This window comes from Echinococcus granulosus, assembly GCF_000524195.1.
Source record: "Echinococcus granulosus chromosome Unknown EG_S00185, whole genome shotgun sequence".
In the NCBI taxonomy this organism is placed as follows: Eukaryota; Metazoa; Platyhelminthes; class Cestoda; order Cyclophyllidea; family Taeniidae; genus Echinococcus; species Echinococcus granulosus.
Genome location: NW_020170565.1, coordinates 58016 through 69626, shown reverse-complemented (window position 1 = coordinate 69626; position 11611 = coordinate 58016). Strand labels below are relative to the sequence as shown.

At 42.9% G+C, this 11611-nt stretch overlaps 1 protein-coding gene across 1 annotated transcript in view; it reads left to right on the top strand. All coding sequences in view use genetic code 11, as the record gives it.

Annotated features, from left to right (window-relative positions):
- Positions 1-6304: 6304 nt before the first annotated feature.
- EGR_10039 (hypothetical protein) overlaps positions 6305-11611 on the top strand; it is a gene marked incomplete at both ends in the record, with an annotated part of 6453 nt that continues 1146 nt past the window's right edge. Inside the window, 3 exons of the mRNA XM_024499288.1 lie at positions 6305-6398; positions 7449-7637; positions 8596-9016. Coding sequence (XP_024346298.1) covers positions 6305-6398; positions 7449-7637; positions 8596-9016 — 704 coding nt within the window. The remainder of the gene's footprint in view (positions 6399-7448; positions 7638-8595; positions 9017-11611) is intronic.

Here is an 11611-nt window from a genome sequence, read left to right as displayed (position 1 = left end):
GTCCCAACTTATCTGATAGGTCAGAGGACCCACGAGACTCAAGTTAAAGTAACACGAATTCCAGAACTCGCCTGTTCTTTCGCATTTGTTATCGAAACTCCTAAAAAATACTGCAAGAGTTGTTATTGTGCAAACTAGTTTAGGCTTTCTTTTCTGTTAGTTAAGAAAATACAGAAATTTCCCCCTGACACGATGAAAATAGTAGCAAAAAAATAGTAGTAGTAGTAGCAAAAAAAAAATAGTAGTAATGCGACTTTACAATATTCATGTCTTCAAAATACAGCATTTAACCCCTTTTTTTCACAAGGGATGAGAGTTATTAAGGACTACCATTCAAAATGGAGCTTAACATCATAATAAGATGTGCATGTGTTAAGTATGTTTGAGAAGTTAGCCTCTTGCACATCTTACATTCCTTTTATATTTTCTTCAGTCAAATTTATGCGTAAAAGCTTCATGCGACTAGACTTAGCGATTGTTGCCTACAATGTACCTCCACATCATTTGTTCACCTACTCAGTGTGCACTGAAGGGTTGGAGTGGAGAGAAAACAAATGGCGATGCCTCGCTCATATCAAAGTTGGCATTGGGAAAACACATATGTTAAACAAACTGAAATCTGTGTAGAAAACGTTTGTGCTGGTATATATAGAGCGTATTTGGGTTGGAATTTGGGGTGAAGTTAGTAATGAGACAGCAGTATCACGCCTCTCTCACTGGTAGGTGGCAGTGTGGCATTATGCAACAATCATTAAAAACTAGGGGGAGTAGGAGGGTTTCAAATTTAATAAGCGCTGCTCAATGGAAATGTGCGTATCATGGTTTGAAATGAAAGGACTACACCGATGCAACAGGCACTATTATTTGTCAAATGCTCCTTCGTGTACGTTGAGCAGAGTCATATGACAGAAGGCATCTTACCACGGTCACCCCTGTTTCCAGTAGCCAAAATGGAGGTAGCAAGCAAAATGAGCCAAAATTGAACCGCCATTGCTACTTTACAAATGCTTTGTGTTCACAATCTGCGACACACTTTATAGAAATGCTCTGCACACACATATCAGCCTATTGGATACCGTGCTCTTGACCTGCAAGACAACTTCTGCATTCATTCAATGAAAGCTAGCAGATGTTGATTTGCCTTAGTGATTCCACCTTCAATTTCTACACTCGCCAGCATGGACATCCACAGCACAATCATGTAATTAAAAGCGGAGTTAACTTTTGCATCACTTTGAACTTAACTATTGTGTGGAAGAAGTGTTTCGAAATCTATACCACCTTGGATGTGTCCTTTCCTTATTGAAGAACTCGTCACGATTGGGGGACCGGAGTGACTGCAGTTGTGCCATGCCACGACTTCCGGCATTTGAACTGCGGTCAACTGAAAAATTGGCAGACGACACTTTGGTTGGCACTGCATTGTGTCAAGGGAACGAGATGACCACGGTGAACGAAGGCAGTAAAAGATATGGACATCACCGGAGATGCGTGCTATTTGACTTAGTGAGTATAGCGTATTTTCGTAAACCATTTTCGCAGGGCACCTTTTTACTCTGAATTCCAACATTTCTCTACCGAGTGTGTCGATGAGATGCATACAGATGCACAGGTATTATGTATTACTTCACCATTCATGGTCGTCATTTTGAGCACATCTTATGGAATCTACAAGAAGGCAAGAGGTGGAATATGAAGCAAACGATATACAGTCTTGTCAGGTGGGATTGCGGTCACCGAAGACGGAGCAAAACAGGTGAGCGCATTGCCAACACTAACCTACTAGACGGACCTCCCTAGCCTCTTACGGTTGGCATATCACCACAGGCTTTTCGTTGAAGGTATGCTAATATTGCTAGCCCGCTGCATAAGTTAATAAAAAAGCAGGTGAAAATTTTTTAGGGGAAAAAAGCAATATGAAGCCTTTAAAGAATTAAAATGAATGCCCTGCCCTACACCGATTCCAGCGTTGCCCCACCGTTTGCACTGCATGTGGAGACATGCGACGCAGTCGTAGGCAGTGTACACTCACACAGGGGCAAAGATGGAAGGTAGCACGTCAATGCCTACTCGTGTGACTGATTCAGCGAAAAAGTGTGATGTAACAGTGCAACATAATGCGAGCTCTAAGCTACCATCAGGTACTACCCGATGACGAGGAAATTCACAATGAGAATGGGTTATTAGACGCTTACCAGGTTTAAACAGTGAAGGTGATAGACCTTTCAGCTGCACATTAATAGAAAGAACCGCAAAAATGCAGCTTCAGAGAACATAGAGAGAGGGGAATGTGCATGGTAATGCGGAAGCTCCAGCTAGTAAACCAGGTCAGGCCAAAAAAGGTGTTGTTGTGCGTGCCATAGTCTTAGGCGCAACTCCAAAATAACATTAAAAATTTAAAAAGAACCAATTCGAAAAAGTGTTCTGGTATGTGAGACTTCCCTCACATACTCTTATAAGCCCGCAGTGCAAGAAATGACCTCTTCCACCATGGTGGACAGACATATAAGGCAAGAATGGCGCAGGGCTCTCTCTAGAGACTAGGGTTTTGCGGTATTAAATAAATGTAGGTTCTTCTAAGGGCCTTGTAGACCCAGACTCATTAGTACAAGAAGGAATCCAAAAGTTGCATGTGCATCTGGGCGATGTGGGTATAAAGAAGATGCCAGGTGCCTCAAGCAAAAGATATCGGTGGCCTTCGCTCTCCCGAGACATACTTGATTCCTGCTGGGCCTGTTCTACTTGCAGTTCTTTCAAGGGTCCATACCTCACAGTGATCGCAGCACGTCAGCCCATGCCCACTGGGTTTCCAGAGGTAAGGGTAGGTATAGACGTCATGGACCCACTGCCACCCGCCAAGAGAAGAAACCGATATACTCTGGTTATGGTAGACTATTTCACGAATGTAGCCGAGGCAGAACCCATGAGGACACAAGATGCAGAAATGATTGCCTTTGGTTTCGTCGGTAGGTCTATTTGTCAGCATAGAGTGCCCAAATCTGTTCATAGAAATGAAGGCTCAGAATTCGGAAGTCGAATTATTACGGGATTATTCAAGACCTTCCTCATCTCAAAGACATGTGGAGCACCTGGGCATCCGCAAGGCAATGCACAGGTGAGTAGAGCAAACTGCACTCTGATTAAACTACTAAAAGCTTACACCAAGGATGCACAAATGGAAGTCTGGGACATAAGTGTAGGACGTATTTTCCTAGCGTACACAGCTACAGTTCCCATATCAACTGGCGTTTCAACGGTTAAGATGATCACAGGGAGTAAAGTGTGGGTGTTTTCTGATATCTCCTTTCTAAACAAAAGAGTATCAACCAACTACACCCCCGCTTGCATACCCTATCTAAAAGGAGGCATAAAAATGGTATCATCCTACGTCTGCACTAACGACTTTCTCATTTTAGGCAGGGGAAATATTGTAATACGATGGTTGCTTTTCCCTCCGTATTGGCGAGAAGCCACTTTTGACTGGGCCTATGTATAGTGCCGGTGGGCTGGCCTTCAAGCTACGCCAGCAGCCCAAATACCTTTTTTGTACTAGTATATATATTCTGCTCGAGCATTATATCTTCTTTCGTCTTCAGAGAAGTCTTGGGACGCTACAATATCACTAAAAACACAGACGGATTAGCGTCTACCAAGAAGGACACTTAGTGCAAATATACAGAACAATTCTCCCACCTGGACTATGCCGTGAGTTTTATCACCCTTGGCAAAGGCTCTCCCACCCACAAACTACCTCGTCTGCAACGCATAACTATGCACAGCCAATAACCGTTCATGACATCATGATGCTTCCTACAAAGGTACACCACCGCTTGCATAAGAAGATGAGATTTGCGCACTAATGGAAGAATAAAATGCACTTAATGGCATGTTTAACGACAACTTATAATGGTAGCACTGGGCACGGTGCTAAAAAGACGAGGGAGCTATGAAACACTCATGTGGTTAAAATGGACCTCTAAGTTGAGAAGCGATTTGAAAACTTTAAGCTCGTAATGGGGGAGTGGTCAGAATTCATCGAGGCAGAGAAAAGCTTATAACCCCAACTTTCCCATATCAATGCTATTTCAAATTACCCCTGAATTAAAAACATGTCTTATTAAATCAAGCTGTCCCTTACATGGGTACGAAGGCCGGGAAGGGGGAGAAAACTGAGGAAGGTGCTACAATACATTAATGATATTTCTGTCACCTATATAAATCAAGAGGCCCCTTTCCTTTTAAAATCACACAATGCACACTTTTCAATAAAAAGGGGTTCTGTGTTTTGCTTTTTCATTTTAGAAATCAGTTTGCTAATATATCCCATACGACAATGATTGATTTATAATACTCATGCATTCCAGCAGACCAAGATTGAAAAATCTTTTGGTAAAAAGGTCTAAGCTGCTTTTTGAACTCTAGAAAACTTGTTAAGCTAAATAAGTCTTAAATGAGCAACGGTTAGTATATTTTGCCACTTTCAAGGTCATCGCGTGTATTTCAGCATATTATCTGTCGGTAAGGTGGGTTCTTTGCGGACTTTAACAACGATAGGATTTTGCCTAGATAGGCTTCATTTGTTAAAAAAGTGAAAAATTGTCAACAATAGGTTTTATTTAGTTGCAATAACGGTCTAGGCCTTAAATAGAACATGAGTGTATGTCTATGGTGTCGAATGTGATAGGCATCGAGGGATCAGTGAAGAACACCAAATTTGAAAGTGCACTTGCTCAACTTAGGAGTTGTTGTGGTGCAACCTGTGTTTTGATGACTTTACTGTGTTTTTGGAGAAAATTTGCCGTTAACCCTTTTCTGGAAGACTTTTCACAATTGCATGATTACAGTTGCAATCTCCAGGTTGGTGCAGTAGCCATGTTGGTAGAGTATATTGTATTTGTAGGATGCGGATACAGCAGTATTGGCTGCTGAAAGGGTACTTAAGTATGCCTCTCTCCACTGGTAAACTGGTTTGCTTCTTCTGCAACATTAGACAGTTTGAATATACACGACTCGAGGTGGTAAAGGTTCGGCTACCAATGGGACGTTGACGTGTATTGCAGCAGTTGATGTAACCCCTTGGCGTCTGCTGTTAGGACTTCCTCAAATACCCCGAACCTTTTTCCGATTTGGAGTCAGGAGAGATGACATTTACAACCCTTGATGGTGAGTCATTCAATTAGTTGAATTTTGTTGATCGTCCACAATCCAATTGAGGTTTATGTAAAAACCCAAATAAACTATGTTTGTATCCTGCCTCAACTCTCTTGACCGAATATTTTGGATAATTAGTTTTGTATTCACAGTTGGATTACCGTGAAAAGATCTGCATACCAGGTACGCATCCTTCTTCACCGTCCTACTGCAATGCCCGGTTTACCTTTTTTGGCAGTAACATTTTGTCCCAAGATCATTTTCATAAAATCAGCATGAGTGACATGGTGGAGGCCATCTGGCACTGGCAACTGAAATATTATTCACTTATCGTTAAGGTGGGAGGACATTCGTCAAGAAGTAGATTTTGGTTGTCGGTCACTTACTGTGGGTTTAGTTACTTAAGAGTAAAATTGAAGCAATGCAAAGTAGCTTTCCAGAGTTATATGTCGAGGTCCCTTGTCCTTGTCTCTTCGTAGTTATTCCAATGCTGTCTGATCCTCCACCTTGGATGTAGTTAGGGAGGTATCGAGAGTTCAGATTATGGCTGCGATTTAAGGTCGAGATTTAATCCTTTTGGGTAGATTTTACTGCGAGGGCTTGCGGTTATTTTGAACGTGGTCTCCTCCGTTGCGCAGAAATGGAGGTTGGAGTGAAGGATAAGAGCTGAGGCTGTTTTTGATGACCCCTCTAATGGAGGTCACCACGGCTTCACCGAAGTTGGCCCTCTTTTAGTGCACTCGCAGAGGTGATAGTCTGGGCCTTCATGCCTAGAAACAGGTTCGTTGGAGCGCACAGAGGTGCTGAGAGATAAGTGGCACAGGTAACAAGTGAAACCTTTAGTTCTGCTGTAATATAGTGATTTTGCCAGTAATACGTCAGTATTGCGCTGTAGAGTGAGAATTTCTCCTGAATTGGAGGCGTTTCCTCTCTCATCAGTGAGCTCAGTGCCGAAGATGTGCGTTCTGAAGGACGTTAAATGAAGTCCGTTATTTAACTGCTCGGGGGCAGTGGGCGCCAATTCGAAACTTTAGAAGGCCATGCGATGGCTACAAGTAGACGGTGAACTAATGCTGGGGGTGCCTTCTCACGCACTGTCGTGTTTCTCGACGCCAACTGCTCCTCATCACCTCTCTCTGTATCTCTCCCGTCGATGATATCCATGTTGGCATCTACTGCTGCTCTTCGGAGCCCCCGTCGAACAATTCGACAGCAAACCATTCCAGTGCGCCGAGTATCGTCTCATCGTGGATGGTAAGGATGTATGCCTGTCTGCACACATCATGTTTTTTCCTCCCAGGTTAACCCTGCAGATGGTTAGAAGTATACAGGCTTGAAGGGAGAAGTGATGTGAACGTGTTAGCTTGGATGGCATAGGCAAGCCCATAAAACTGCTATGCGAGTCCAAATGTGGGAGTCCTGAAATAATGTGGTAGTCAGTTATACAACTGAAAATGACCGTCCGTCTGTTATAGCACCCTTCTTAGCTGATGCCTTGAGTTTGGACATCAAATGGGTGGCTTTATTTCCTTCATAATTGGTTGTAGTTTTGACCGATTGCCCTTTGGTAGGATTTTGGTCAAGAGTAGCATGCTTGAATTTGCTTGTGGACGAATGTCGAAAATACGAATCTGGCAAGTTGCTCTTTGACTCACTTCAGTCTCCATTAAATTTTAAGGCATTGTAAATGATGTATTGTTTCACAGAGTGGGAGGAAATTTTGCTTACTTTGGTGATGAAAATGCTGCTTAGTCAGACAGTTCATGCGTTAACGTGGAGGTACGAATTTGTGATTCCTATGATGCTACCTTCTGGTTGGTGATTGGCTACCTTTTGTCGGTTGCTTTATTATAATCTACGCTAAACATCGGTTGACAGTAATTCTCTGAACACAAATGGGAAATTCCCATATACTTAGAAATGACTTTGATTGTTGGCGGTGGTTTGTAGAAAAATTGTCAACCATTTCTAAGTTGTTCTTTGCCCAGTTTGTACTGTGTCAACGGTGGTCAAGTAGGCCCTAACGTGTAATTACTCTTTTTTGCACTACAGATATAAGAGCTTTTGCAATCATAAATCTTATTGACTATTTTGGTTGGATTTTTCACATGATAAACGGTAGTAATACCAGTCTCGCCTACTTTTGCACCATATTCAGCTCTCAGCATTAACATATCTGTGCACTAAAGAAGCTGAATCTCAGCTTCCAAGGTAAAGCCAACCGTGAAGCCAAAGCAGTGTTGACCTTTCTTCCACTGATTCTTCACATAATAAAAGCCACTTCTTTTTTCTGACAGATCTCAAGCTTGCCCGCTACGGGCTTGAGGCGAACCGCGGCAAGGTGGTGTCGGTGACCCATTTCGTGAAGCGCGAAGGTAACCTTCAGTGGCGCGGACCTAACGGCGAGGTGGTCGCACAGACCCACCACACTGCGGCGTCGAATGAGACGGGTGGGGGTGCAGAACCTGAGTCTTTTACTATTCGAGGTGAATGCTGAGAATGTCGGCGACTACCAGTGCCAGTTCCAGCCAACTGAGGGGGAGAGGCATGCGCCTGAGGCGTTCATGCTAAATGAGGACATTAGTGCATTTCCACATGCGCCAATTTTTTCGTTGTTCGCAGATAGAACCGACTTCATCTTTGTTTTCCAATGAAGATATTTCTTTGAGTACAAACATTTTGCCATATGTATTAAAAAATAGCTGGAATGGTATTCGGGTAAAAGGGCTTTCCCTTGAGAATCTGTGATTGCATCATCCTTCCCCCAATTGGCGTGTTCCAATCCCTCTCGTAGTTTGGTGGATGAATTGAAAGTTATATTCTCAACTCAGACTTGCTTGAAATAGCATATTATGCTTTTTAAAAGATAGGAATCTAGTCTGCCCATAATGTACTGCTCTGTTTTGGCCGACTACCTTTTATAATAGCACTCCCAAAGTTTGATCCTTTGAAAATGGCGGCAAATACTTTTTTTATGGAATTCGGTTCTTCCTTCTCGGAGCGCTCGCCTTCTTTTGCATCCCCTTTCAGTCCTCTAGGTGCGCTTAAATACCTCGCCTGTGAAATATCTTTTCGGGGCAAGTAGAAGTTACTCCTGTACCATTTTGATGGAACAGTACCGTTAATGGGCTGCTTAATATGATTCCTGGTAGAATGCGTTATGCACAATTATTCTTGGTGAAGTGTTCAGAGTTACAGTCGGTTTTATTCTAGCCGAGATTATTAACTGCATTAAAATATACACTCACGTGCTGGTGTCTATTCGATTTGATTCCATGTAACTCGCTTGCTTCATAGACCGGATTTCGTCACTTTGTATTTAGCAGTTTAATTGATTTTAACAAAGATGGCTTGGAAGATTTAAAGATAGGAAGTGTGGAGCAATGTCGGCAATGCTCAACTGCTAAAACTCATAAGGAGAATTTTAAAGTGGTATTATCTCAGGGAGGCTGCTGAGGAAGCACAGTCCCTCTTCTCTTTCTAGCTATAGCGCTGGTTGTAAAGCGACCAGTATATCAGCAGACAGAATGCGTTTCAGTGAGATCGCTATTCTTACTTGTGCACCGCCAACCGCGGCAATGGGCACGAGGCCATGGCGGTGGCACAGCTACACACTGGAGGAGTCGTCGAGGGCGGTGCTGGAGGCAGTAACCGCGACAGCGAATGGACTGCAGGAGGTGATTGGGGGAGCAGACGCTCATATGAGGTGGTTCTCCATGTCTGTCTCACACCCACCTCGCCGGGACGCTGTGTGTGCCGAGCTCACCGAAGAAGTCTATCGCCTGATCAACGAGGCGTATCTACCCCAAAAGACTGCTGCAACACGCTCTGCAGGATACTTCTACCAAAATTGGCTGTTGCAGAGGTGAGTGCTTTGCAGTTGAATACTTCAGGGACTGTTTTGAATGACTTATTGCGTAATAAACAATACACTGTGTCAAAATTTCGCATGACTGGGGTGACAGTTCAACTTGTCGAGACGGGTTGTATAATTTTAGCCTTCGAAATCCCAAGCCCAAGCTCTCTCTCTCTTGCAATCTGGCCAGTTAATTTTGCCTACTACTTTGTTTTTCATTTACGCCAAACCCAAAAGCTGCTTGCAAGTGGTCGTGCGGAGTGGCGCCCGTGGAAATTCAGCCATTTACAGAGTAATGTTGTTAATACATTTGGGAGGGGAATTTGCAAGGCCTCAAATGTAGGACAAGAGAGTAGTCTGGAGCATTAGCAAGAGTTTGCATGGACCCTGCCAATTCAAAACTTATCTGTTAGACACCAAACATGCAAATACAATTCCATTTGGCTGAATGTCGATGTAAATGTAAAGGCTTCACTGCGGGAAATGTGGAATGGCTGAAAGTAACCTCCAATGCCGCAAGAGGTAACTACGACACCTTTTGATAATGTTAATTCTTGCAGCTTAAAAAAGAAAGCCCAGAATCGTGAAGTGTAACACTGGTACGGGAGACTTTTGCTTCCCTCAATTGAGACAGTCGATTGACTCTATAATTATGTCAAATCACCTTGTTTTTTGATGATTTCTCTCTTAAATAAGCAATATTTTAATGTTGTCGTGCTTACAAATTCCATACTCGTGACAATGTCACAAAAATAATAGTTTGCCTGCAGGAAGCTTAGTATAAGTAGTTTGAGTTATAAATGCAAGAATAACGTGGCACAAACTTAAGAGCGAAATTTATTTCAAGCTCAATCGAATGCGATTTCATGTTAGTTCTGTGGGGAAATTCGCATGGTAAGTCAGCGCCAAGTTCACGCATACCTCTTTAAGTTTAATGCATTCCATTGAATGCATGTTCCGGATGGATAGATTCAGAAAAAGTAACTAATGCGGCCATTGGTGCCGATTCCTGCATAAAGGCAAGCATCAAAAGTAATAAAAGATAAAATAAGGGATTGCAACTGCTCTCCAATATCTCACCTAGTCTCACGAATCGTCATTATTGCATCACCACCAATGGCAGGTGAAGTAATGATTCCACCGGTTTTGAAATAAATCACACGGCTAATGGTTCGGGTGCCTAATAATTATGTCTGCGTGAGATAGCGGCTGGTAGCGTAGTTCAGAGCTACATCAATACAACAATACATGGAAGTCTCCTTTAATGAGTGTTGGAACTGAGGGATGGAGGTGATCTTTTAGCTTTTGTCATTACTACCACTGATTCATTCATTCACGAGAATGGTATGGATAGCGCAATATAACCACACATGCCTCCTGGTCACCAGTCGACTTGACGCCCCGGGCCGGGACAAATGTGACTCAGGTATGGTCCACGGGGCATGGCCCAGACACTAGCCGTCCGCACACGCGCACTATCGCGAAGAGCACAGGCCACATGCGCTCCACGCCGAATGGACTTCCCTCTTTGCTCAGATCTTGCTGTCTAACCCGGCTGGTAGCAACAGCACACACCTCGGCATGCATAATAGAGGGCCAAAATCGGAGAGTTCTAATGCAAACCGAGGTATTACATCGATGCGATGGGCGATTGCGTAAATTGTCACGTGCTCAAAAATAAAATATCCGATGCTGAAAATGTGGCGTGTTACCGTATTTCTATCACATTTACTATTAATAAGGACATTATCTTGAATGGAAGACTTTATTGTTTCCAGTTAAGGCAAGTTGGTGTTTATGCAGATTAAGGATAGAATTAGTCAGTGAGTTTGACAGCAGTCTGTGTTAGATGTACTTTGACGTGATAAGGATAGCGAAGTTGTGGTTCCCACAGACTAGACTATTCGGCAAAAATATTTAGCCTTTTGAATTTTGTGCTCCTAACGTTAAAATAACTTCATTCCATATTGATGCCATAACATGCGATTCGCCAAACTTTGGAAAAAGCAAATTGACTTTAAGGTGAGTCATTTATGCTAGTAGTCTTAACGGCAGAATGGCGGTATCCGAAGTATTGTATAATGCGGCGAACTGAAAAGTCACTGCATGCGGAATGGCCAGCCGTGACATTAAGCCACTTGCGGCCTGGACCCGTGTATTAGAAACCGCATCAGCCCTCATATGAGCGGTTATTTTTATTTCCAGTCCTATTGTGCTAAACAACAAGAAGAGCGTAACCATTTTGTCCAATTCATTTTGCTTTTTAATGTTGTAAAGTTGGATGGTCCAGTCTTCAAACCTTACCGTAGATTTCGATTTGAGCATTCCACATCGATGTTCGTATTTTCGAAAAAAGTCTCCTTGCTCCCCACTTGCTTCCATTTAATGCATATGGATTGAAATAGCATTAGACTCAGGCAAGTTGCAACCACGTTCTTATGCAAACACTTGTAAAATAGGGGATTTACTTTCTCCTTCTTGTGCACTGGAGTTCAAGTTTGGGATTTCAAACGAACGATTATGATAATTCAGCCAACCTAGTTTTGGTATCCTTCAAATTCGCACGATCCGTGGTATATACTGCCAAGATGCGACTTGAAATAA